The following is a 26,749-nucleotide window of genomic DNA, read 5'->3' as shown; positions in this document are numbered from 1 at the left end:
ACAATTAGATAGCCTACGGGGGTTTGCGAGCACAGAGCTTTGGAGCCTCTGCGCCACAGGGGGCAGGTTGAGGGAGGCTTAAAAGTGAGGCTGAGGATTTCGAATAAAGTTTTTTCCTTCGACTGCAGTTACCAACTCCGTGTCATAATTTTAGCGCTGCATGTAGCACACCGCTACATTACCTCATTAATATCTTAATAGCTGGCTAAGCCACGTCCCCAAATTTACGAACAGTGAACAAGAATTCAAAAACATTCAAAATTAAAAACTACGAAAAATAATGCAATAAGTATTCCAAATAAGCAAACTACAAGTCTTGAGAAACTACACAAAACATGTTTAAGTTAACAATTGACTCAAATTAGATTGGAAGGAACCCAAGCAGGTAAGACGGTACAGAAACAATGATAGGAGATTCTGGGAATAATTCAGAAGAAGCAAGATCATTTCAACCTAAAGGAGCAGCAGCGCTCTAAAGGGAGGATGAGGCAACTGTGGCTGACCAGGCAAGTCACAGAATGCATTAAAGCAAAACAATGGGTACGCAATTTGCAAAAGGTTGCGGGGAGCTAGAGGCAATGGAAGTATTTAAAAACCAACAGAAGATAACTAAAAAAGCAATAAAGGGAGAAAAGATTAATTACGAAGGTAAACTAGTCAGTAATATCAAAGAAGATACAAATGTTTATTTAAAAAAAGATAAAAGTCAACAGTGGACATTGGACCACTGAAAAATAATGCTGGAGAAGTAGTTACAGGGAACAAAGAAATGGTGGACAAACTAACTAAGTTCTATATGTCAGTCCCCACTGTGGAAGCCACCAGGAACATACCAGAAATTTGAGCGAGTCAGGGGTAGAAATAAGCGTAGTTGTGATGACTAAGGTGAATGTGTTCGGGAAGTTGAAAGGTCTAAAGCTGTTAAAGTCACCTGGATGACATGGACTACATCCTAGGGTACTGAAAGAGGTAGCTGAAGAGATTGCGTCAGCATTAGTAGTGATCTTTCAGAGATTATTAGCATCACAAATGGTTCCAGCAGACAGAAAAACTGCAAATGTCACTCCATCTTAAAGAAAGGACAGAGGCGAAAAGACAGGACATTATAGGTCAGTTAGTCTGATTTCAGTGGTTGGTATAAACTTAAGAGACCAAGGTTAAGGTTGAGACATCAGGGTACGGAATTACATGATAAAATAGGCTAATCAAAATGGTTATCAAAAGGGAAAATCTTGGCTGACAAATCTTTTGGAATTCTTTGAGGAAGTAACAGGCAGGATGGACAAAGGAAAGTCAATGAATGTTGATTACTTGGATTTTCAGAAGCCAAGTCACAAGGTGCCTCACATGAAGCTACTGAAAAAGATAGGTGCCCATGGTGTTATTGGAAATGCACTCAGGGTCACAGGGTCAGGTTGAGTTGGTAACAACAAAGACAAATGCAATGTTAACCTTCTTTTCAAGAGGACTAGAATATAAAAACAAGGATGTAATGCTGAGGCTTTATGGAGTGCTTAAATGTAGTAATAATTCTGAATGTCAAGCTAGCCTTCCCTACTAAAAACAAGTCATTCAATACTGATACGGTTACAGAATCTGGGCCTCTGTACCTCCCTCTGCACTTGAATTCTCGACTTCCAAACTGGAAGTCTACAATCTGTACAGATTGATGATAACATCTCCACTGACAATCAATACTGGTGCACCTCAGGGGTCTGTGCTTAGCCTACTGCTCTACTCTCTATATACACATGACTGTGTGGCTAGGCATAGAATCTCAGATGGAGACGAGAGGGTGTACATGAATGAGATATGCCAACTCAACATCAATAAGACAAAAGAGCTGATGGTGGACTTCAGAAGAGAGTGAGCAGTTTCACATTCCTGGCTTTCAAGATCTCTGAGGAGCTAACCTGGTCCCAACATATCGAAGCAGAAATAAAGAAGGTAAGGTAGCAGCTATACTTCATTAGGAATTTGAAGAGATTTAATATGTCAACACATACACTCAAAAACTTCTATAGATGTACCATGGACAGCATTCTGACAGTCTGCATCACTGTCTGGTATGGGCAGGTGGGGCTACTGCACAGGACTAAAATAAGCTGCAGAGGGTCGTAAATTTAGTCAGCTCCATCTTGGGTACTAGCCTACAAAGTAACCAGGACATCTTCAAGGAGTGGTGTCTCAGAAAGGCAGAGTCCATCATTAAGGACCTCCAGCACCCAGGGCATGCTCTCTTCTCACTGTTACCATCAGACAGAAGGCACAGAAGCCTGAAGACACACATTCAGCGATTCAGGAACAGCTTCTTCCCCTTTGCCATCTGAATCCTCAAAAGACATTGAACCCTTGGACACTACCTCGCTTTTTTTTAATATACAGTCCTTCTCTTTTTCACACTTTTTAAAATCTATTCAATATACGTATACTGTAATTGAGTTATTTATTATTATCATTTTATTATTTTTTTCCTCCTTCTTCTATATTATGTATTGCATTGAACTGCTGCTGAGTTAACAAATTTCACGGCACATGCTGGTGATAATAAACCTGATTCTGATTCTGATATTAAGTGATAATTTGGATTGTGAATTTTGTCTTTGTCTAAATGACTTAAAAATGGATAGAAAATCAAATGGGAAAGATATGAATATGACTGAAAAAAATGCAGCAAAAATTTACAGGGATGTTGCTGGGACATGAGAACCTGAGTTATAGGGCAAGGCTGAATAGGTTAGGACCATATTCCCTGGAGGGTTGGAACATGGGAGGGGGGACTTGATAGAGGTGTACAAAATTATGAATGGTGTAGATAAGGAAAATATGTGCAGGCTTTTTTCCACTGAGGTTTGGCAAAGCTCAAACTAGAGGTCATAGGCTAAGGGTGGAAGGTGAAAGGGGGACCTGAGGGAGAACCTCTTCACTCAGAGGGCGGTGCGAGTGATAAATGAACTGCTCGTGATAGTGGAGGAGGCAGGTTCGATTACAACATCTGAGAGAGATTTAGTTAAGTACATGAATGAGAAGGATATGGAAGAATATGGTCCTGGTGTGGTCCATGGGACTAGGCAGACTAATGGGTCAGCATGGACCAGATGGGCTGAAGATGGGCCTGTTTCTGTGGTGCAATGTTCTATGACTCTATAATAGTTTATAATATCCTCATATCTTCACACGTGACATGTGAAAAGGAAGAATCAGAGTTTTAATGTAACAGAAAAGGCCCATTTGGCCCAAGGAAGGGCCATGAAGATTAGGCCTATAACCCTCTCATCAATTTTCAAGTTTAATGCTACAAGCTGCTTGTGGAATAAAATATTCCATTATGATACCAAAAGCAAAGTAATGAAAAATGAACAAATAATGTCCCAGTTATGTGCCGTGTCATACGATGTGGGCAATTATGCTCATTCTATGCCCATGATTGTTCTTGGCAATTTTTTTTTAAACAGAAGTTGTTTGCCATTGCCTTCTTCTGGGCAGTGTCTTTACATGATTGGTAACCCCAGCCATTATTAATACTCTTCAGAGACTGTCCACCTGGCAGAGGTCAGGTAACCGGGACTTGTGATGTGCACCAGCTGCTCATACAACCATCCTCCACCTACTCCCATGGCTTCGCATGGCCTCGATCAGGGGGCTAAGCAGGTGCTGCACCTTGCCCAAGGGTGACCTGCAGGCTAGTGGAAGGAAGAAGAGCACCGCCCCTTGGTAGAGCTGAATCTTCATCCCGCCACCCAAGCTTGTGCATACAGCCTTTAATCAAGTAAATAATGTATTTTATTGATATCTTACATGTGCTTGCTCTCTTATGTGCCTGTTGGTATAGACGCTTATACCTTGTCCCTGGAGTAACGCTGCTTCGTTTGGCTGCATTCATGAATGCTTGACTGACAATTAAACTTAAACTTGTGAAAGGCATAGTAAAAGAGCTGAGGAAGTGGCTCATAAAACAGTGGTAAAAGATCTAACAAGGGGAACGATCAAAGAGATTGATTTTTTAAAAAAAGCTTTTGGATTCAGTTATTTCCGAACATAAAAATTATGCTTTCACATTTTACCATGCTTACAATAAAACAGCAAAAAAAAACCTGCCTGAAATGGGGAAGAGAATGCTTGTAGCACCCTTCCAATTAATATATAATAGTGCTCAAAGAAATCCTCAGAAGAGAACAAGCAATTCTTTTGAAAACTTCATGGAATTCAGCTTTCTAAGTAAACAGAGGTAAATAAACAAGAAATCATCTGGAACTCATCCGAAGCACTAGTTCCCTCGTGACTTCAGGGATACAATGGGACAATTATGAGCAGATGTTCCAATGTTGAATATTTATTACTGTTTTGACTATATATCTTTAAATCTGCAGCTGGTGTGAAGGCTCAATAGCCTTACAATATTGCCAGCCAAACAATCCAGCTATGGAGCCGTTTTCAGAAAGTCAAAATCTAGATGTTTCAAAACTCTGGGAAATTAAACACGTTTCTCATATATGAAGAAAACTGAACATTCTGCCGTCATCACACTGAGGGTCAATGTCAAAACAGGAGGAGGCAGGAACCACACATCAGCAAAAGGCCAAATGAAACAGAAAACTACTAACATGCACATTCTGAGACCGCATTGTCAACACACAGCCGCTAATAAATAAATACTGCTTTCAGATGGAACAGAGTTTTGCTGTCCTCAAAACTATGGTTATACAGGCTAGAAAGGATAATCTTTCCCTCCCAAGGTTCTATTGAAAGAGCATGATACAACCAACGGAACAACTGCTGCACTTCTAAGTACTTAAGAACCATGTCATATGATGGAACCAGAATTTGTAGTTATAATCAACTTGACATAAATGTTTTAAAATTGAACACAGAGCTTAGTGTCTGGTTAATGGGGAACATCTACACTATTTAGTTAAGAAGAATGTAACGTGATATTTGTGACCTCTGTTCTAAAATCCTGGGCTTCAGATGCTGATACGGAGGACCAAGATAGAGGATTGGAAAAAGCCACAGAGGTTGTAGACTGAACCTGCTCCATCATGGGCACTAGTCCTTCAAAAGGTGCTGCCCCAAAAAAGCAGAATCCATTATTAAGGACGCTCATCACCCAGGCTTGCTTCTCATTACGACCACCAGAGAGAAGATACACACATATAGATTATATATACAACCTGATGTGCCCACAATTAATTAAAAAATAGACACAGATGCACACACGTATACATATATAGGCATACATGTTATCGTTCTCTGTGGCTTCTGGCACATTGGGCGGCAACCTTGCTACTTCTTTAGCATTTTGTGTGTTTCTTTTTTATGAGGCCGAGTTGCTAGCTCAATGTTCAATCCAGCAAAGATGTAATGCATACAAGGTCTGGATTAAAACCCAGGACCACTCACCTCAAAGTCCAGTGCTTATGTCACCACACCACTGACCGATATACTGTATACATACACACACACAGACAGAATACTTCTTACTGATATTTATAGTTTATGTATTGCACTGCATTGCTGTTGCAAAACAACATATTTCACAACCTATGTCAGTGATAATGAACCAGATTCTGATTAATTATTAATTTGCAGAAAGGCTTCTGCTGCCCAAAACTAGCAATAATGACAGGAAATGACACCTTTGAACCTGAAGGATAAGGGAAATGGTTGAAGTGTTAAGAGATTAAAAGAGAGACTAATGAAGGAATGCTACTCATGATGAGGCTGATTGTGATGATAAAAGTTGACACATTGTGGGCAAGGACAGTGACAGGGCTCATTACTGTCTGGAAGCACTGGAGATAACAGATCAAGATGCAGACAAAGCAGAATTGTGTGGATCAATGTGACAATATTACAAGGGCTGAAGCAATCTGTTGTGCAGAGACGAGCTAGCTTTCTAATCTACAAGTCGGAGGAAAATGAGTGAAGGAGACAGAGGGATCAAGACACAAGGGGATCAGACAGAAAATAAGAGGTAGGGAATAAAAAAGACCAAAATGGAGACAGCAACCAAAACAGAGGGGAAAAATCCTAACCAGGAATCGTTGGCAGATCAAGATGTATTGATGTTCCATATAATAATTTCCATGGGCAATACCTGTCTGGTGCATTTGAAAATGAGCCATAAGGATACTCTGATTCATGGAAATTCCAGTGTGATATGTATTGATTTCTTGCTGCAAAAATAGTACAGAAAAACACTTTCTGCAGTACATTCCTCATATTTTTTTCCTACACAGCACCCAAGGGCAGTATTGTGAAAAATCTCTAATGTATTTATAGAATTTGAAAAACATTCTCTGCAATCTATGTTCGGTACACCTAATAATTCCCCGCAGGCACAATAAATAATTGCCTTGGGCTTTGAGTTTACCTGAAGAAGGTGTGGTGCTCTATGCAGACTTTCCAGAGTCTCTTGGCAGCTCGGTGATTTGGGAGCTTGAAACCAATGGTGCTTTCAAACTGCTCATACTGAAAATTGGAACAAGACAGCATTTGGTTAAAGCATAAACTGACAGCATTTTCAGCTCATTGCACAAGCTAATAAGAAGAAAATAAATGCTTGGACCTTAAATCCAACTATTGTACATTTCAATTTAAAAGAAGTACTGATACCATGTCATAAACACAAGAGATTATGCCGATGTTGGAAATCCAGAGTAACACGTACAAAATGCTGGAGAAACTCAGCAGGTCGGGCAGTATCTACGGAAATGAATAAACAAATCAATGTTTTGAGCTGAGACCCTTCATCAGGACTGGCAAAATCGTCCAGCATTCTGTATGCATTACTGATGGCATGTCAACTGGTGAGAAGGTCTGAAGTAGAGTGGGGAGGACAAAAAACAAGTGGTTAGATGACAGAGTTTTATCAGGATGACATGCAACCAATTTTCATAAAACACAGGGTGCCTACTGGCACCAGCCTCCCCTTCTGACCGGGCACCAGCCTTCTTGCCATTTAGTGAGGCTTTATCGCACAGGGAGTACAGCACGGGAATATCTGAAAATCCACGATAAATTAGTACACAACTCCAATTTCTTCAGTTACTTTGTTCTTTCAGCCCTGTTGCTAATATTACTCCACTCTTCAACACAGTGCTATGCTCTGAACAGCCCAAAGTGCTGACGCAGTCCATGCCAGCTACACCTGGGGCACAGTTGATCAGTTAGTAATCTCACCCCCAACAAAAAGTGTTGCAAGACAGAATTCAAAAACTATTACCATTGTCTTATGCATGAATCCTCAAGGATTTGCTGATAAAGATGGTTAATATTACCTTCATTTTCTATTCTATAAAATTGCATACAGTAATAGAAACATTGCCCCTATATCAAACTTTGACATAATTATCTTGAACAGAAACACTGAAAAAGGTCAAAGGTATGATAGTTCTCATTAAAACCATGAATATATCTGGACATTTTATGCTTTGGTCTTCATCTTGACACACACAGATGAACTTGCTTCCAGTACCATCTGGCTGGAGGCCAGGTTTTGAAATGAGATTTCCCCTATCCGAAATCATAAAAATTTAATGCAGAAATGTCCTCAATTTCACTCAACAACCAAAACCTTTACAGTGCTTTTAAATGTAGTCAGTTACACAGAAGTGCTGTCAGACAAAATCTGACACCAAGCCACATGAAAATATGTAAGGATAAGTAACACAGGTTTTGATGAGCACTTTAGAAGAGGAGAAAGGTGAAGGCAGAGGGAACTCCAGAGCTTAGAAGGTGAAGCTACTAACACAGGTCAGAAGTGGAAAAGGACAGTGATCTCAGGAGGGCTGAAAGGCTGGAATCTGCTACAGACATTGTGAAGTGAGATTATGGAAAGTTCTGAAAATAACTTTACAACTGCAAACAAAATGTCATTGGATTGGTTGAAGGAGGGAAGAAGGGTTAAGAAGACAGGAAGATAGGGTTGTAAAGAGAGCTTTTGGTACACTGGCCTTTAGAAATCAAAGTATTGAGTATAAGAGTTGGAATGTTATGGTGAGGTTGTGTAAGGCATTGATGAGACCGTATTTGGAGTATTGTGTGCAGTTTTGGTCACCGAAATACAGGAAGGATATTAATAAGTTTGAATGAGTGCAGAGAAGGTTTACAAGGATGTTGCTGGTACTTGAGAAACTGAGTTACAGAGAAAGGTTGAATAGGTTAGGACTTTATTCCCTGGAGTGTAGAAGAATGAGGGGAGTCTTGATAGAGGTATATAAAATTATGATGGGTATAGATAGAGTGAATGCAAGCAGGTTTTTTCCACTGAGGCTAGGGGAGAAAAAAACCAGAGGACATGGGTTAAGGGTGGAGGGGGAAAAGTTTAAAGGGAACATTAAGGGGGGCTTCTTCACACAGAGAGTGGTGGGAGTGTGGAATGAGCTGCCAGATGAAGTGGTAAATGCAGGCTCACTTTTAACATTTAAGAAAAACTTGGACAGGTACATGGATGAGAGGTGTATAGGGGGATATGGCCCAGGTGCAGGTCAGTGGGACTAGGCAGAAAAATGGTTTGGCACAGCCAAGAAAGGCCAAAAGGTGCATAAATGTTCTCTAGTTCTAAGATATTAATTTAAGAAAGGTCAGATGATAGTCACGTGAGAAGGTTACCTAAAAATACATTGTGAGTAAGAACTTAGTCAAATGCATCTGTGTGCAGGCCACATACATCTGTGAGAATTTTCATTGTTCAAAATATATTTTTCCTTTGCATTTCAATGTCCTATCAGTCCATTATGAAAATCAAATCCAGAGCAGAATTATCTTCAACATTTAAAGTTTAAGGATTGATAAACCTGCCGATGATGGCAATCTGAGTAAAAAAAGTCAGAAAATACTGAAAACACTTAGCATTTCAGACAGTGACAATGGGAAGAGAAACAGGTGAGTGCTTCAGGTCAGGTGCAAGGTCTCACATCTAAGATTGCGATGGTTGGTGATGCCAACAACACATTTCAATGTATATGTGATAAATAAATGGATTAGAAATATAACATTGTTTTTCTTTCCACAGAAGTTGTTTGACCTGCAGTGTTTCCTGCATTTTCTGTTCTTATATTAATGTTCTGTGAGCACCAGTTAAAATGTCTAAATATCATTTATATAATTAATGATAACTAGGTCACTGAATCTCTAAACGACAACTAGAAGCACAACTGGTTGTCAGGACAGGTTTGGGGAATTTGTCATCAAATGCAAGATGGGTCTTCAAAATAAATTTATCATCAAAGTACGTATACGTCACGATAAACAACCCCAAGATTCCTTTTCTTCCAGGCATTCACAGAAGGACAAAAATACAACAGAATCAATGAAAAACTAAATACAAAGAAAGACTTCACAAACAGCCAATGTGCACAAGAAGAAAATTATGCAAATACAAAAAAAGACAAATAATAATAATAAATAATGAGAATATGAATTGTAGAATCCTTGAAAGTGGTTGTGAAATCAGTTCAGTGTTGAGGTGAATGAAGTTGCCCTTGCTCATTTAGGAGCCTGATGGTTGAAAGGTAATCACTGCTCCTGAACCTGGTGGTGTGGGACCTAAGGCTCCTGTACCTTGGAAAGATGGTGACAGAAAATTCCAAGAACTTCCTGACTAGACTGAACTTCTGCCTCAGCAAAGACTTGGACCCACTGTAATTTGCCTATCGCCACAATAGGTCAATGGCAAATGCCATCTCAATGGCTCTTCACATAGCCTTAGGCCACTTGGACAATACAAACACATAGTTAGGATGCTGTTCATCGTCTACAGCTCAGCATTTAACACCATCATTCCCACAATCCTGACTGATAAATCACAGAACTTGGGCCTCTGTACCTCCCTCTACAATTGAATCCTCAACGTCTTAACTGGAAGACCACAATCTAGAACACAAAAATCTGCAGCACAATACAGGCCCTTCAGCCCACAGAGTTGTGGCGAACAGGTCCTTACCTTAGAACTACCTAGGCTTACCCATGGCCCTCTAATTTTCTAAGCTCCATGTACCTATCCAGGAGTCTCTTAAAAGACCCTATTGCTTCTGCCTGCATCACCACTGCCCGTAGCCCATACCACGCACTCACCATTCTGCATAAAAAAAAACTTACCCCTGACATTTTCTCTGTACCTACTTCCAAGCACCTTAAAACTATGCCCTCTCGTGCTAGCCATTTCAGCCCTGGGAAAAAGCCTCTGACTAACCACATGATCACTGCCTCTCATCATCTTATACACCTCTATCAGATCACCTTTCATCCTCCCTCACTCCAAGGAGGAAAAGGCCGGGTTCACTCAACCTATTCTAATAAGGCATGCTCCCAATCCAGGCAACATCCCTGTAAATCTGTGCAGATTGGTGATAATAGCTCCTCCTCGCTGACAATCAACACTGATACCCCTCAGGGGTGTGTGCTTAACCCACCTCTCTCTATACTCACAACTGTGTGGCTAGGCATAGCTCATATACCATCGATAAAATTTGCTGATGATACAACCATTGTTGGTAGGATCTCAGGTGGAGACGGGAGGGCGTACAGGAGTGAGATATGCCAACTAGTGGAGCGGTGTCGTAGCAACAACCTTGCACTCAACGACAGTAAGACGGAAGAGCTGATTGTGGACTTCAGGAAGGGTAAGACAAAGGAGCACATACCAGTCCTCAGAGGGATCAGAAGTGGAGAGGGCAAGCAGTTTCAAGTTCCTGGGTGTCAAGATCTCTGAGGACATAACCTGGTCCCAACATATCAAGGCAAGACAGTGACTATACTTGACAAGAAGTTTGATATGACAACAAAGACACTCGAAACTTCTACAGTTGTACCATGGAGAGCATTCTGACAGACTGCATCACTGTTCAGTGTTGGGGAGGGGGACTACTGCACAGGACTGAAAGAAGCTGCAGAGGGTCATGAATTTAGTCAGCTCCATCTTGAGTACTAACCTACAAAGTAACCAAGACATTTTCAAGGAGCAGTGTCTTAGAAAGACAGCATCCATTAGTAAGGACCCCCAGCACCCAGAGCATGCCCTTTTCTCACTGTTACCATCAGGTAGGAGGTACAGAAGCCTGCAGGTACACACTCAGTGATTCAAGAACAGCTTCTTCCCCTCTGCCATCTGATTCCTAAAAGGATATTGATCCCGTGAACACTATCTCACTTTCTTTTATATTGTTTCTGTTTTGCACAATTTTTAATCTAGTCAATGTATGTATACAGTAATTTATTTATTTATTCTTCTACGTTATCAAGTATTACATTGAACTGCTGCTGTTAATTTAACAAATTTCATGACACGTGCTGGTGATAATAAACCTCTGATTCTGATTTTTAAAATGGAGCAAAACAACAAAATTTCATGATGATTCAGTGATAATAAACTTGATTTTGAATTTGGCACCTGATATTTCCCAGTCTGTCAACCAGAGTGATGTATTCTTTAGTACACAAATGACATTCATGTCCCAGTTTAATTGAGCTTGTTACCTGTTAGCATTAATTGAATAAGCACGTTAAGAGGGATATTATTGTTCCACAAGATTGTGATTTTTCTGATGTCAATGGCAGACTCATGCAATATGCATTAGCACCTGGCATTGAAAAGTATTAAAATAATCTGAACACCAAGCTGCTTCACAAGGTAAAAATCTCAACACAGCAACACAATCTCCATCTGAAATCTTTCTTTCTGCGAACATAAATATGGTATATGGAACCTCTGTAAGAGAGCAAGGGGGAGAGACGATGAAAAAAATGTACTGATGGCAGAGGAGTAGGGAGCAGCTTAGCAAGGAATAAATTGCTGTTCCTTACTTCGTAGAGACACTGTGTAGAGGTCCAATACTATTATCAATGCTTTCATTCCATTCTTTAAACTACAAATGAACATGAACTATAAATTCAGAAACTTATTTTTTATTTAGCTAGTGTTACAGTGTGGGGTGGTCTCCTCTGGCCCTTAAGCCGCGTCGCCCCAGCAACCCCCGACAAATCCAATTAATCCTAACCTAATCGCAGGACAACTTACAATGACGAATTAACCGTCTTTGGGCTGTGGGAGGAAACTGGACGACCCGAAGAAAAAAAACCCAAGCATTCCACAGGGCAGGGGTTAGCAATTCTGCAAGGAGGAATTGGTATATCTTGCTCCAAGACATTATGCAAAGCTATTCAGGAACTATACAAACAGATAACTGTGAAACGGTAATAACTGTGAAAGGTAGTTCAACTATGTACAGAGCAAGGTGGGGGGGGGGGTGAATGCTATTGATCTGCTGACATTTCAGTTTTTTTATGCTTTGCAATTTTTCCTGTTATATTGGGGGGTGTACCATGAGAAATGGAGCATGTGATTCATAAATAAAAGTTCTCAGTTAAATTGAGCAAAATCTCTGATAGCAATACTCATTTATACGAGCAAAGGATTGAGGGCTGAATCCTTTAAGTATTGTATTGTACTTTAAGCACTGCAGCTGGAATGGAAGACTGGTCTTATGAATGGTTGGGCACACTTTAGAACAGAGAAGTGAGCCATAGTTAAAGCAAAAAAAAATTCAATCAGGATTTTTCAGGGTGATGTAGAGAAGATATTTCCTCTCATGGATTTCTCCTTTTGTCTCTCAGAGAGTTGGAAATGTTTAGAATTCTCTCTCTTAAAGGGTATGGAAACAGTACTTCATTTTAAGCAAGGGTGGAAAGTTTCTTGAAAAGCAAGGGATGAACATTTACTGCAGGTCGATGACCATGATCTGATCAAATGGTGGACCAGGCTCAAAGTCTAAAAAGCATACCTGGAATTCATGTATTCCTCTCTATGTTCCTCACTTTCAACACTCTAGCTCCTAGGTCTTCAAAAGAGGACTAACCCTGCCCCAAATATTTCAAAGCTCTTAATACACTCAAAAAAAAAGTTACTAAGATTGGTGTTGCAGCCTTCCTTCCTCCTCACAAGTTAAGTATAGCTTAGTGGTTAAGAGGTTATAAACTAGTGTTGGAAAGCTTGTGGGCTGGCACACTGGTTCATTCCTGCCTTTCCGGAATCAAAAACAGCTGCAATTTCAAATCTAGAGTCATCATGGTCCCAGCCTCAAATCCAGGAGGTTTTCACTTGCCCTTCCACCTTGGCACACGATGAGAACTTTGTCACGCTTACAGTTGTCAACTTTGTACCATATCCAAGCAGGGGGTGTTAAAAACTAAAAACAAGGTCCCCTAAAGGTTGCTGGTTTTTTTAAATGCTCAAGGAGATGAGGAACAGAAAATAAAAGCTATCTTGTTGAGATTTTTTTTCAAGTATCGAATGAAAAGAGCAAAAAGAAAAAAAATTCAGCTTTTCTGGAGTGGAAAGGTGAAACAACAGGGATACCATACAAGGTCAAAAATATCTCAGCCTAGGATTTTTTTTAAAACAAACTTTCTCCATCTCTGTTTCCACATAGGACAGGCTAAAATGTCTTCTGTTGCTTCTGTTAAGACTGTATTAGAACTACTCACAGTTTTCCAAAGGTGGTCTCCCCAACCTCTTGTATTGCTGTAACAAGACATTTCCACTCTTGTGCTGCTGCCCCAGTGCCCCGTGCCCTCCCCATCGAGCAATAGTCAAGAGAGCAATGACATTAAAGGGAGTGATTTGGTGATATCAGACATATTGTACTACTAAAACAAAACCCATCGTCCAAACTCAGACTCAAGTCATTGACTTCTAATGATTTTGAAGAATTATTGGATTTAAAAACAAACTTTTCAAAAATCCATCAAAAACGCTACACACCGTACAGTAAGCAAACTATACAGCACAGAAAGAGGTCCTGTGCTCATCCATGCTCATCAGGTTGTCTACCTGAGCTAGACCTGTTTGCCCAGATTTGCCCCACATCCATCAAAAGCTTTCCTATCGCGTACCTGTCTAAATGTCTTCTCAGTATTCCCTCAAGTATTGGACTTCCCAACTCTGGGAAAAAGACTGTGACCATCCAAATTATCTATGTTCCTCATGATTTTACATAATTCCATTAGGTCACATCTCAGCCTCTGCAGCCAGGGGAGATAGCCTTAGTCTATCATTAAAACTCCTGGTAAAAATCCTAGTCACTCTTTACTGTATCTTCTTTATCCTTCCTACAGCTAATGACCATAATATTCCAACAGATTCTCCCGAACCTCTTGCATATTGTATCAAGACATCCTTACACTTGTACTAAATGCTCTGCCTGATGAACCCCATTTACCTGTATCACCACTTTCAGGGAACTATGTACATGTGTACCAAGGTTTCTCTTTTCTACAACACTGTCCAGGGCCCTACCATTTATTGTACATGTCTTGCTCTGTTTCTGTTTAACTTGCCAAAGTGATACCCTTTACATATGTCTGTATTAATTTTACTTGCCATTTCTCAGCCCACCTTCCCAGTTGATCTAGATTTTATTAAAATCTCAGATAACCTTCTTCATTGTTCACTATACCACCAATTGGTTTCATTCACAAATGTACCAACATGCACATACATCTGCAAACACTGAAAATGTTGAGCAACATGCACAAAATGCATGACAAACACATCAGGCTGTATCTATGGAAGGGAACAAACAGTCAATATTTTGGGCTGAGGCTCTTCATTGAGACTGGAAGGGAATGGGTCAGAAACCAGAATAAGGTGACCGGGAGAGGGGAAGGAGTACAAGCTGGCAGGTGATAGGTATGGCCAGGTGAAGGGAAAGGAGGGTGGGGGGGGGGGGTGGAACGAAGTAAGAAATTAGGGAGGTGATAGGTTGAAAAGGTAAAGTGCTGAAAGAGGAGGAATCTACAGTGCCAATAAAAAGTATTCACCCCCCCTTGAAGTTGTCATGCCTTAAAAATCGAATCACAGTGCATTTAATTTAGCTTTTTTATAACACTGATTAACAGAAAAAGAATCTTTTGTGTCAAAATGAAATAGGTCTCTACAAAGTAAAGAAGAATAATGATGTGAGCTGCCTTAATGACCATTGCCTGGTAGCACTCACATCTATAGTGATGAAATGCTTTGAGAGGTTGGTCATGACTGGACTGAACTCCTGCCTCAGCAAGGACCTGGACCCATTGCAGTTTGCCTATCACCACAATAGGTCAACGGCAGATGCAATCTCAATAGCTCTTCACATGGCTTTAGACCCCCAAGACAACACAAACACCTACGTCGCGATACTGTTCATCAACTATAGCTCAGCATTTAATACCATCATTCCCACAATCCTGACTGAGAAGTTACAGAACCTGGAACTCTGTACCGCCCTCTGCAATTGGATCCTCAACTTCCTAACCAGAAGACCACAATCTGTGCGGATTGCTAACTACATCTCCTCCTCACTGATGATCAACACTGGCTCACCTCAGGGGTATATGCTTAGCCCACTGCTCTACTCTCTATATACACATGACCGTGGGGCTAGGCATAGCTCAAGTACCCTCTATAAATTTGCTGACGATACAACCATTGTTGGTAGAATCTCAGGTGTTGACAAGAGGGCATACAGGAGTGAGATATGCCAGCTAGTGGAATGGTGCCGCAGCAACGACCTGGCACTCAACATCAGGGAGACGAAAGAACTGACTGTGGACTTCTGGAAGGGTAAGATGAAGGAACAGATACCAATCTTCATAGAAGGATCAGGGGGAGAGGGGGAGAGGGGGAGAGGGGGAGAGGGGGAGAGGGGGAGAGGGGGAGAGGGGGAGAGGGGGAGAGGGGGAGAGGGGGAGAGGGGGAGAGGGGGAGAGGGGGAGAGGGGGAGAGGGGGAGAGGGGGAGAGGGGGAGAGGGGGAGAGGGGGAGAGGGGGAGAGGGGGAGAGGGGGAGAGGGGGAGAGGGGGAGAGGGGGAGGGGGAGGGAGAGGGAGAGGGAGAGGGAGAGGGAGAGGGAGAGGGAGAGGGAGAGGGAGAGGGAGAGGGAGAGGGAGAGGGAGAGGGAGAGGGAGAGGGAGAGGGAGAGGGAGAGGGAGAGGGAGAGGGAGAGGGAGAGAGAGAGAGAGAGAGAGAGAGAGAGAGAGAGAGAGAAGTTTCAAGTTCCTGGGTGACAAGATCTCTGAGGACCTAACCTGTTCCCATGGTCCCAACGTATCAATGCAGTTATAAATAAGGCAAGACAGTGACTACAATTCATTAGGAGTTTGAAGAGATTTGGTATGTCAACAAAAACACTCAAAAACTTCTATAGATGTACCGTGGAGACCACTCTGACAGGCTGCATCACTGTCTGGTATGGGGGGGGGGGGGGGGGGGGGGGAGGGGAAGAAAGCTATTGCACAGTGCTGAAAGAAGCTGCAGAAGGTTGTAAATTTAATTGGCTCCATCTTGGATACTAGCCTACAAAGTACTCTGGACATCTTCAATCCTCATAGAGGGATCAGAAAGGCAGCGTCCATTATTAAGGACCTCCAGCACCCAGGGCATGCCCTTTTCTCACTGTTACCATCAGGCAGGAGGTACAGGAGCCTGAAGGCACACACTCAGCGATTCAGGAACAGCTTCTTCCCCTCTGCCATCCGATTCCTAAATGGGCATTGAATCCTTGGACATTACCTCACTTTTTAAAAAAAAATATACAGTATTTGTTTTTTGCACATTTTAATCTATTCAATATGTATACTGTAATTGATTTATTTTATTTTTTCTATATTAGGTATTGCATTGAACTGCTGCTGCTAAGTTAACAAATGTCACGTCACATGCCAGTGATAATAAACCTGATTCTGAAAGTAATCTAAATTAATTAGAAATATAAAATACAAAATAATTGATTGGATAAGTATTCACCTCCTTCAAATCAATATTTAGTAGATGCACCTTTGGCAGCAGTTAGTCTTGAGTCTGTGTGGATAGGTCTCTATCAGCTTTGTACATCTGGATACTGCAATTTTTTCCCATTCTTCTTTACAAATCTGCTCAAGCTCTGCCTGATTGCATGAGGATCAAGAGTGAACAGCCGTCTTTAAGTTCAGACACAAATTCTCAATTTGGATTGAGGTCTGGACTCTGACGTGGCCACTCCAGGACATTAGCTTTGCTGTTCAAAGTCATTCCTGTGTAGATGTGGCTTTATGCTTGAGGCCATTTTCTTGCTGGAAGAACAAATCTTCTCCCCAGTTGCAGTTCTCTTGTAGACTGCACCAGGATTTCCTCCAGGATCTCCCTGTGTTTTGCTTTATTCATTTTATCCTCTACCTTCACAAGCCTTCCAGGGCCTGCTGCACTGAAGCATTCCCACAGCATGATGCACCCATGTTTCACGTTAGGGATGGTGTGGTTTTGACAATGTGCGGTGTTTGACTTACACCAGACATAGCATTTAGACTGCCAAAAAGCTCAATTTTGTTTTAGCAGACCATAGCAACTTCTTCAAGCTGACTTCAGAGTCTCCCACATGCCTTCTGGTAAACTCCAGCTGAGATTTCATTTGAGTTTTTCTTTCCAACAGTGGGTTTCCCTTTGCCAAGCCACGACTGGTGAAGCACCCAGATAATGTCGTTGTATGTGCAGTCTCTCCATCTCAGTCACTGAAGCTCATAACTCCTCTAGAGTTGTCATAGGTTCCTGGTGGCCTCCCTCACTGGTCTCCTTCTTCCACGGTCACTCTGTTTTTGAGGATCGCAGATTTACAGCCCTGCCGTATTCTTTTCATTGCTTGATTAACTTAACTGAACTCTAAGGGATATTCAATGACTTGGAAACTTTCTTGTATCTATCTCCAGACTTGTGCTTTTCAGTGACCTTTTCGTGAGGTTTCCTGGAGTGTTCTTTTGTCTTCTTGGTGTAGCTTCTGCCAGGTTACTGACTCACCAGCAGTTGGGCTTTCCAGATACAGGTGTATTTTTACTACAATCAATTGAAACAGCTGGACTGCACACAGTGATCTGAATTCAACTAATTATATGACTTCTAATATCAATTGGCTGCACTAGTGATCACTTGGTGGCATATTAAAGAGGTGAATATTAAGCAATTAATTATCTTGCGTTTTGTATATTTAGATCACTTTGTAGAGATGTTTTCACTTTGAGATGAAAGTCTTTTTATGTTGATCAGTGTCAAAAAAGCCAAATTAAATCCACTGTGATTCGATGTTGTAAAACAATAAAACATGAAAACTTCCAAAGGGACTGAGTACATTTTTTAGCCACATTAAAAGAGAGGAAGTGGACCTTGGAAGAAAAAGAAAGAGGAGGAGAACCAGATGGAGATGATGGACAGATGAAGATGAGAAGGGTTGAGAGCATAAGCAGAATGGGGAATGGAAAGGGAGGGGTGAGAAACTACCAGAAATTAGAGAACTCATTGTTTGTGCTATGTTGGAGATTATCCAGACAAAATATAAAGAGTTGCTCCACCAACTTGAGGAGGAGGACCCTCCTAGATGAGTAAACTTTTAACCAAATTGTTAATATAAGATGATGAACAACAGTGGACTCAGCACCAATCCCTGTGGCACACCACTCGACAGGACAAGCTCAAAGCCTTCAATCTGAAACACTTCTCTCCACTACCACCGTATTTTACCACCACCACTTATTTGGCAAGCCAATTTTTTATCCAATTGGCCTGCTCACTTTGGAGTCCATGCAAGCTAACCTATCATGTAGAACCTAGTCAAAGATCTTACTAAAGTTCTACTTGGAAGTGTCTACCACCCTAGCCTATTCAATCTTCTTGGTTATCTCCCAAAAAAAAAGAAAAAAAATCAAGATTCATGACACGCAGTTTACCATGCACAAAACCACAGTGACTATCCCTTATCAGCCCAAGCACTAGCTGATCCTGTCTGTCATGATCCCCTCCAGTAACTTTTCCACCACTGATGTTTGACTCACAAGCCTGTAGTTCCATGGCATGTTCCTTCAGCCCTTCTTAGATAAAGGCCCAACGTTAGTCACCTTTCAGTCTTGCAGTACCTCACTTTCTTCCCTAGCTTTGCGCAATGTTCCAGGATACAATTGGTGAGACCTCAAGAACTTAGCCAGTTCTATGCACTTTAAGAATTACAGCACTTTTTCTTTGATAATGTGGATATGTTACATCACTATTCTCTTTCCTCAACTGCCTGCTCCCATGACCTTCCCCATGATAAATGCAGATTTCACATCTTGTCGACCTCAATAATGATCCATAAGAGGATCTATTCTCTCTCTAGTTATCATTTTGTAATTAATATACTTAGATAATCTCTTAAGATGCTTAACCTTATGTGCCAAAGCGATCATGTCCTGTTATTAAAAACACAAAATGCTGGCAGAACTCAGCAGGCCAGACAGCATCTATGGGAGGAGGTAGTGACGACGGTGAAGGGCCGAAACCTTTCATCAGGAGTGAAGTAACATGGGATGGTCGGGGGGGGGGGGGGGGGGTGGGATAAGAAGTGCGGGGGGGGGGATAAGAAGTGGGTGGGGGGATGAAGTAGAGAGCTGGGAAGTGATAGGCTGGAGGGAAATGGGCTAGGGGGAAGGTGGAGAATTATGGGAAATAAAAGAGAAAGAAAGGTAGGGCTGGGGGGTGATTATAGTGAGGGGGGAAAAGAGAGAGAAAGAGAACCAGACTAAAATTATAGGTAGGGATGGGGTAAGGAAGTGGGCAGGGGTATCAACAGAGGTCAGTGAGTGGGATGTTCATGCCGGCAGGAAGGAGGCTACCTAGATGGGAGATAAGGTATTGCTCCCTCGACTTGCGTGTGGCCTCATCGTGACGGTAGAGGAGGCCATGGACAGACATATCGGAGTGGGAGTGGTCTGTGGAATTGAAGTGTGTGGCCACAGGGAGATCCTGCCACTGCTGGAGGACTGAGCGCCGGTGCTCGGTGAAACAGTCTCCCAGTCTGCGGCGGGTCTCCCTAATGTATAAATGGCCACATCGGGAGCACCGGATACAGTATATCACCCCAGTTGACTCGCAGGTGAAGTGGTGCCTCATCTGCAAGGACTTTCTGGGGCCTAGGATGGTGGTGAGGGAAGAAGTGTGGGGGCAGGTGTAGCACTTCTTCCGTTTGCAGGGATAAGTGCCTGGAGGGAGGTCGGTGGGGAGGGATGAATGGACAAGGGAGTCGCGTAGGGAGTGATCCCTGCAGAAAGCCGAGAGTGGGGGGGAGGGGAAGATGTGCCTGGTGGAGGGATCCTTTAGGATGTGGCGGAAGTTACAGAGGATTATACGTTGGATCTGTAACATACGTCACTTTATTGCTCTCCTAAATTTCTGAAGAGTACACCTACATTCCTTATACTCAATAGAATCGTTTGATATCAGCAGCCTTGGCCCTTCTTTTCCTTGATAAGAGAATCAATATTGAGGGTTTCCCCATCTTCAGGAACATACTTGCTCTAAACTTGCCCTATCACACTTTAAAAATCATCCCTCTTGCCAGACATCCTTTACCTACAAGCAATGTCTCCCAAGCAAGTTACTGTCTAATGCCAAAACAGTTTGATATTATGTCACCTCTTTCTAAGGATTTGATTTCATTTTTTACTAACAGAGCCATCCCACTCCCTCTGCCTACCTGCTTGTCCTTTCAATACAATGTGTAACTTTGGATGTTAAACTCCCAACTATAATCTTCTTTCAGCCTCAACTTCACAATACTCAAAAGGTCATGCCTGCCAATCTCTTAACAGAGCTACAAGATCACTGCATGCATTCAAATAAAACATAGAAATCTACAGCACATTACAGGCCTTAGGCCTACATGTTGTGCCGACCATGTAACCTACTCTAGAGACTGTCCAGAATTTCCCTACTGCATAGCCCTTTCTTTTTCTAAGCTTCATGCACCTATCCAAGAGATTAAAAGACCCTATTGTACATGCCTCCACCAATGTCGTTGGCAGTGCATTCCACGCACCCACCACTCTGTGAAAAACTTATCGCTGACATCTCCCTTGTATCTTCAGTCCTGTATTCATCACCCACTTCAGTTTTATTCCTCTTTTACACTTTCAATTTGCCCTATTATCTCGCTGTCCTTCCTGACAGTTTCAATGAACACTGGATTTATTTGTATATCAACTGCCCATCCTCAGTCCCATCACTCTGGTTCCTATCCTCATAACAAATTAGTATAAACCCTCCCAAACAGCTCTAGTAAACCTGCCCACAAGGATATTGGACCCCCTTGGGATCAGGTGTAACCCATCCCTTTTGTACAGGTCATATGTTCCCCAGAAGAGATCCCAATGACCCAAAATTCTGAAGCCCTGCCCCTGAACCAGCTTCTCAGTCATGCATTCATCTGCTAAATCATCCTATTCTTACCCTCACTGGTGCTTGGTACAGGTAGCTTTCCAAGGAGAGAGAGTGCGAGAAGAGACAGCAGATGCTGGAATTTGGAACAACAGTCTGCTGGAGGAGTTCAGCCGCTCAGGCAGCATCTTTTGATAAGGTGTGGGGGTGTGGGGACCCTGATGCAGGTTTTTGACCCAAAACATCGGACAGCTCTTTCCCTCATACCCCTCCCCCCAATGGCATATGCTTCTCATTCAGCTGAGTTCCTCCAAAATATTCTCCTACTTCCAGTTACGTGAAGTTGGAGCCTTAAAAAAAATACAGTTTGCCAGTCAATAATATAAACTCTAATACTTCCACTTTAAAGTTTACGCACCAATTCCTCCATGTTGGCTTGTCCAATGATTGTATAGCAAATATAAAAACAGAAATCTTCATAATGCTAGGGTCACTCTGACTAAATGACCTCATTGAAATGACACTTCCACTAGAATCCACTGAGCTAGCTATGCAGAAGTGTATTCCCGACGTCAGGAGTCACTGCAGCTTTGAAGAGGTTGTACAACTGCAGTAACATTCAGCCAAGACATCTATCAACAGAGTCATGAAAAAGGATTATTGCGGTTTGCTGTCAGTACTTCAACAAGATTAGAGAATTTATACAACTGATTTATAATGACCAAACACCCTGAGCACGTCTTTCAATTTGCACAGTACAGCACTACAAACCTGTTTGTCAAATTTAGTTTGCCAAACCTATTATTGGAAAGTAGGTGGGAGAGAAATAATATATACACCCTTTGCAATTATCAGTCTATCACCTGTAGAGGTCACTGAATCTCACCTTGAGGAAATTTACAGCTTGACTGTAATTTCTACCGGTGCACCTACTCTGCTTTATGGGAAATGCTATCTACCATCTGCTTGCAATTGTAAAACTAGGCATGATCCTAATTAATTGCTTGATTAAAATCCTTTCTGGGAAAATTATTTCATTAACATTAAATAACTTGGCACTTGGCAATGATCTACATTCTGTGGACGCACTATTTTTCCATACTGTGCTATACAATATCCTTTATTGGTAACAAGATGAACTACAACAGATTTATTTCTTGCCTTATGCCAGTTATGTCTATGTCTAATCCTTGGTTGTGTGCAGTTAACTGATTGCAAGATTACAATTTGCTGCAGTATCCTTGAGCTAAGGAAGAAATCATTCTCCAGAGCTCCTCCTTTTGACTGTTTCATCATTTTCACACTGAAGATATCATTCCACGACCTGACCACTGTCTCGTGCTAAGTTCGTTCTAATTTTTTGGTTGCAGATCATTAAATCCTATTCCTCTGCATCTTCAGGTTCCCTTCATCCACCCTAGTTCCAGAGTTCGATTCTGCAATGGACCATATTCTCGATGGCTCTCCTGTGCTAGCTGTGTCAATTGATTATCAATTCTACTACAAACCTGGAGGTCCTCGACAAGGCAGGGGTCACGAGCTCTGAGGCCACGATTGTGAAAGCACAGCTTCGGTGGACGGGATATGGCAAACACATGAAGGATCCCAAATTCCCAAGCAGCTACTAAACAGTGTGCTTTCGCTAGACAAGAGGAATCAAGGCAGGCCTCATCAGAGGTTCAAGGACTGCATGAAGGCTAACATTGCACATGCTGGGCTTGTAAAAAAACGGTTGAAAGAGTGCGCAAGACCAGAGTGGCTGGCGAGCCTTGGCTAGAAGCACCAACAAGCCGGAGGTGAGACACCAAGCAGTACTAATTGCTGCTCGACAAAGGAGGAAAGCAATAGCAGCAGCTCCATGTCCAGACCCAGCACTGTTTCATGTCCTTATTGCGGACGTCTCGGACAGTCACAACTTGGACTCAGCAGCCGTCTACGACCCACACAGCAGAACTGCACAAATTGAACTGTCATCGTCGGATACAACGAACGAACAATCATCAGCTCCTGTTTCTGAACATCTCATTCATGTCTTTGTTCCTCCTAGTTTGTCATGCTCCAAGTGGGACAAGGGAGTAGTTCTCATTGGGCATGCTATCTGTATGTGGTTCCTAATACCCAGTGCAGATTACCAAGGGGCAGAGTGGGGGAAGAAATTGAAAGCATTTGATGACAGTAGAAAAATAACAACGATACAAATCACTTACTTCTCCTGGTCTGATCTTAATGTAGAAATTACTCCTTTTGTATGAAATCTTAAGAATCTTGGGCCAAGCAAAACGGTTTATTCTTAACCGGTCCCTGTAAATTAGAAGTCCATTTGCACAGACACCAAGCATGATATCGATCCCTTCAGAATCCTATAAACAACAAGCACAGAGAAAGGAGGTTTGTGATTTTAAGGTTTTAATACGTGTTCAAAATTACCAGCAGTTGAAGCTTTCCAGTTAACAATTCAGTTCAGAGTCTGAAATGTTGAGCAGCCTAGTAACCGTAATGTTTTCTTGTTAAGAACCTGATACCACAAATCACAACTAAGGCATAGGAAATAGTCCAGAAGAGCATCCAATATTAGGCTTTTGACCTTTGAGATGAAACCTCTGACCCCAAGCAGCTTGTGGTGAAATGCACTGCTCTAATACTAGTGCCTGGGGGACGTTCAAAGAGAAGGGACAAATGATCATAAGGCAAGCGAAGCACGCTGGGATGTGTTGTGGAGGGCAGAGGCACAGAATATTGGAAAACTAGGGGGAAGAGATCTTGAAAAGGAGGAATACTGAAAGCTCCAGGTTCAGATGTGTCTACTTTTATATGTAAAAATTTTCACACAGTATATTGCAGCTGTTCCCTTGCAAATCTCTGGTTAGGTTACACAAATACAGCAAATAATAAAAACAAGCAATAATAAATATTAAGGTTGAGGGCATGAATGTAGATTTTTGATTATTAAGAATATGGTGGGCATCACTGCCCCAACCCACTCCCCCCGCCACAAATTCACGTTTTGCTTCTCCAGTGTACAATTACCCACCAAGAACAATGAATGGATTTACAGGTATGATCTCTTCAATCTTAAAAGATATTCTGAATTCAGATTTCTGGACTATTGTGTTTCCTAGTTTTTAGGATCACCATTGCTTGCACAAGAAGATACAGTTTTGGAAAGCAACAACTTCTCAGACATCAGCCTGTGAAACCATGCTGAAAGATTACAATTAGGAAGTGACACATCTACTCAAATAATGGTTAGAAATTGACACTTTAATAACGGGTCGACACCAGGCCCTCAAGCCACTGTTTATCTGACTAATTTGCCTGTTGTTTAGTCTAACTCATTAAAATAATTGAAACATTAAAAATGCATAAATGGCATAATTGCAAGTTTCTTTTTGAGTCTTGAAGTACATGTTTTCACATTTTCAATGAGAGAGTATTAGATGACAGATAGCTTATTGGGGATAATAATTATTTTATTGTTGATAGTCATCCCCGAAAATGTTATTTCAATATTTTAGGCTTAAAAATAAGTCTGAACATTTTTTTGCCAATTCACCCATTACTTGCTCAATGCTCTCATGCTCAATATAATGATGAAGTTATTCAGTTATTTTAAATTGCAAAACTGAAATACTTCAACAGACGGTGACATAACGTTATTGCAGAGACAGCAGCGAGAGGTTCAACACTGCCACAGTTTGCACGTAGATTGTATGTTCTCCCTGTCACTGCATGTCTAGGTTTCATCTAGATGTTCCCATTTCCTCCCACAATTTGGGTCACATTGGTGGGCACAGGCTCAATGGGCCACAAGGCCTGTTACTGTGCTGTATCTCTAAATAAGTATAGAAGCGATCTTGGACTTTCCTCCTACAATGCATGCATATTTCTTAAATTTCTGGCAAAGGAAGGTTTGAATGGTTCACCAACGTTTGACATGAGAAATACAAAACACAGTCAAAAGTGACGACCAATGGTTAAATTACACAAAGATCAGACTTTCTTCGTAATTGTGGCTTAGAGATTTAGTTAGTATAACATCAGGTCAACAGGCTCAAAAAGACATTGAATGGCAATCCGAACCTCCCTTGCACCATTCAAAATCTGAGCATCTTCACAGGTCAAGTTCTCAATCTGAACAAGAAAAGCATGATGACTGAAGCATGACTATTCATTAGGGTGCTAGGGATCAACTCTCTGCACTTTTCCACTGGGAGGGGAGAGAATCAAAGTTCAAAGTAAAATTTATTACCAGAGTACATTCACGTCACCACATACAACCCTGAGATCCTTTTTCCTGCAGGCATACTCAGCAAGTTTCTATAATAGTAACTGTACACAGGATCAATGAAAGAACAAGAGCACCAAAGACAACAAACTGCTGAAATAAATAGCAATGAATAATGAGCATGAAATAATAAGATAAAGAGTCCTTCAAGTGTAATCATTGGTTGAGGGAACATCTCATTAGATGAATGCATTTATCCTCTTTTTTTAAAGAGCCTGATGGTTGAGGGGTAGTAACTTTTTGAACTTGGTGGTACAACTCCAGAGGCACTTGTACCTTCAAACTGATGGCAGCAGTGAGCAAAGAGCATGTCCTGGGTGGTGAGGAAGTTTGATGATGGATGCTGCTTTCCTACAACAGCGTTTCCTGTAGATGTGCTCAGTAGTTGGGAGGGCTTTACCCATTATGTATTGGGCTGAATCCACTACCTTTTGTAGGATTTTCCATTTTCCTGTTTTTAAAAAGGAGAATGATTTACAGCATCATTGTAAATCCACCTTTCTAAAGAATGGCACTTTCATGAATAAGTGATTTCCTTAAATGATCAACGCAATGTAGAAACACATTTTTTTATTTGTGTTAACACCAAGTTAAAGTTGATCTTATAAAATGACCTATTATATTACAAGGATGAAGCTTAATTTCCTTGCCTGAGGAAACATGCCTTACATTAAGACTGGAGATGAGGGCAAAATGAATGGCAAGTGTAATTTCATTTTACCAATAAACTCTCCAGAGTGAAAACAGATTACATTTGTTGAATAGGTCATAAAAATGAAATGAGTGGCAATTTTAAAAAGGGAATTGGAAAAGGTGGGGAGAGATCTCAAGTTTCGGCATGAGGAAAGAACATCTAACTAGACAAGTCTTTCAGACAGAAGATCATGGGAAAGAACTCTCGTGATGCAGCATCCATCTATAATCGCATTATATTTGACAAGATGCTTAAAAAATGCTTTATGCTCATAATAATGGAAAATGGTTCTGAAAGCTCAGCAGGAACAAACAAATTAAACACAAATGACTATACATCATTGGCATTTCTGGAAAACTTTAAAAGGGGGGGAAAAACTTCCATGTGGAAATTTACCCACTTCTTACACAATGTCCAGAAACACCTTACTGTCTAAAAAGAACTTCTGAAGTGCAGTCATTGTTGTAGAACTTGGCACAAAGTAAGCTTCCACAAAGTCAATGTTTTAATGATTAGCTAATTGTTATATCTATAATGGATATTGATGGATAACTGATGGCATTGAAGATAATTTCTCTACTT

General features: G+C 41.4%; 1 protein-coding gene across 12 annotated transcripts in view; it reads right to left on the bottom strand.

Annotated features, from left to right (window-relative positions):
• LOC132399867 (band 4.1-like protein 1) overlaps nucleotides 1–26,749 on the bottom strand; it is a 290,816-nt gene that overhangs the window by 45,068 nt on the left and 218,999 nt on the right. For all 12 annotated transcript variants that reach the window (XM_059980728.1, XM_059980721.1, XM_059980718.1 and 9 more), the window contains 2 exons: nucleotides 23,396–23,548; nucleotides 6,374–6,471 (listed from right to left, as the gene is read on the bottom strand). In XM_059980728.1, the coding sequence (XP_059836711.1) occupies nucleotides 6,374–6,471; nucleotides 23,396–23,548 (251 nt within the window). The remainder of the gene's footprint in view (nucleotides 1–6,373; nucleotides 6,472–23,395; nucleotides 23,549–26,749) is intronic.

The sequence above is a fragment of the Hypanus sabinus genome, chromosome 9 (assembly GCF_030144855.1).
Source record: "Hypanus sabinus isolate sHypSab1 chromosome 9, sHypSab1.hap1, whole genome shotgun sequence".
Taxonomy (NCBI): Eukaryota; Metazoa; Chordata; class Chondrichthyes; order Myliobatiformes; family Dasyatidae; genus Hypanus; species Hypanus sabinus.
Note: the sequence above shows the minus strand (reverse complement) of the source record. Positions and strands in the feature narration are given on the sequence as shown.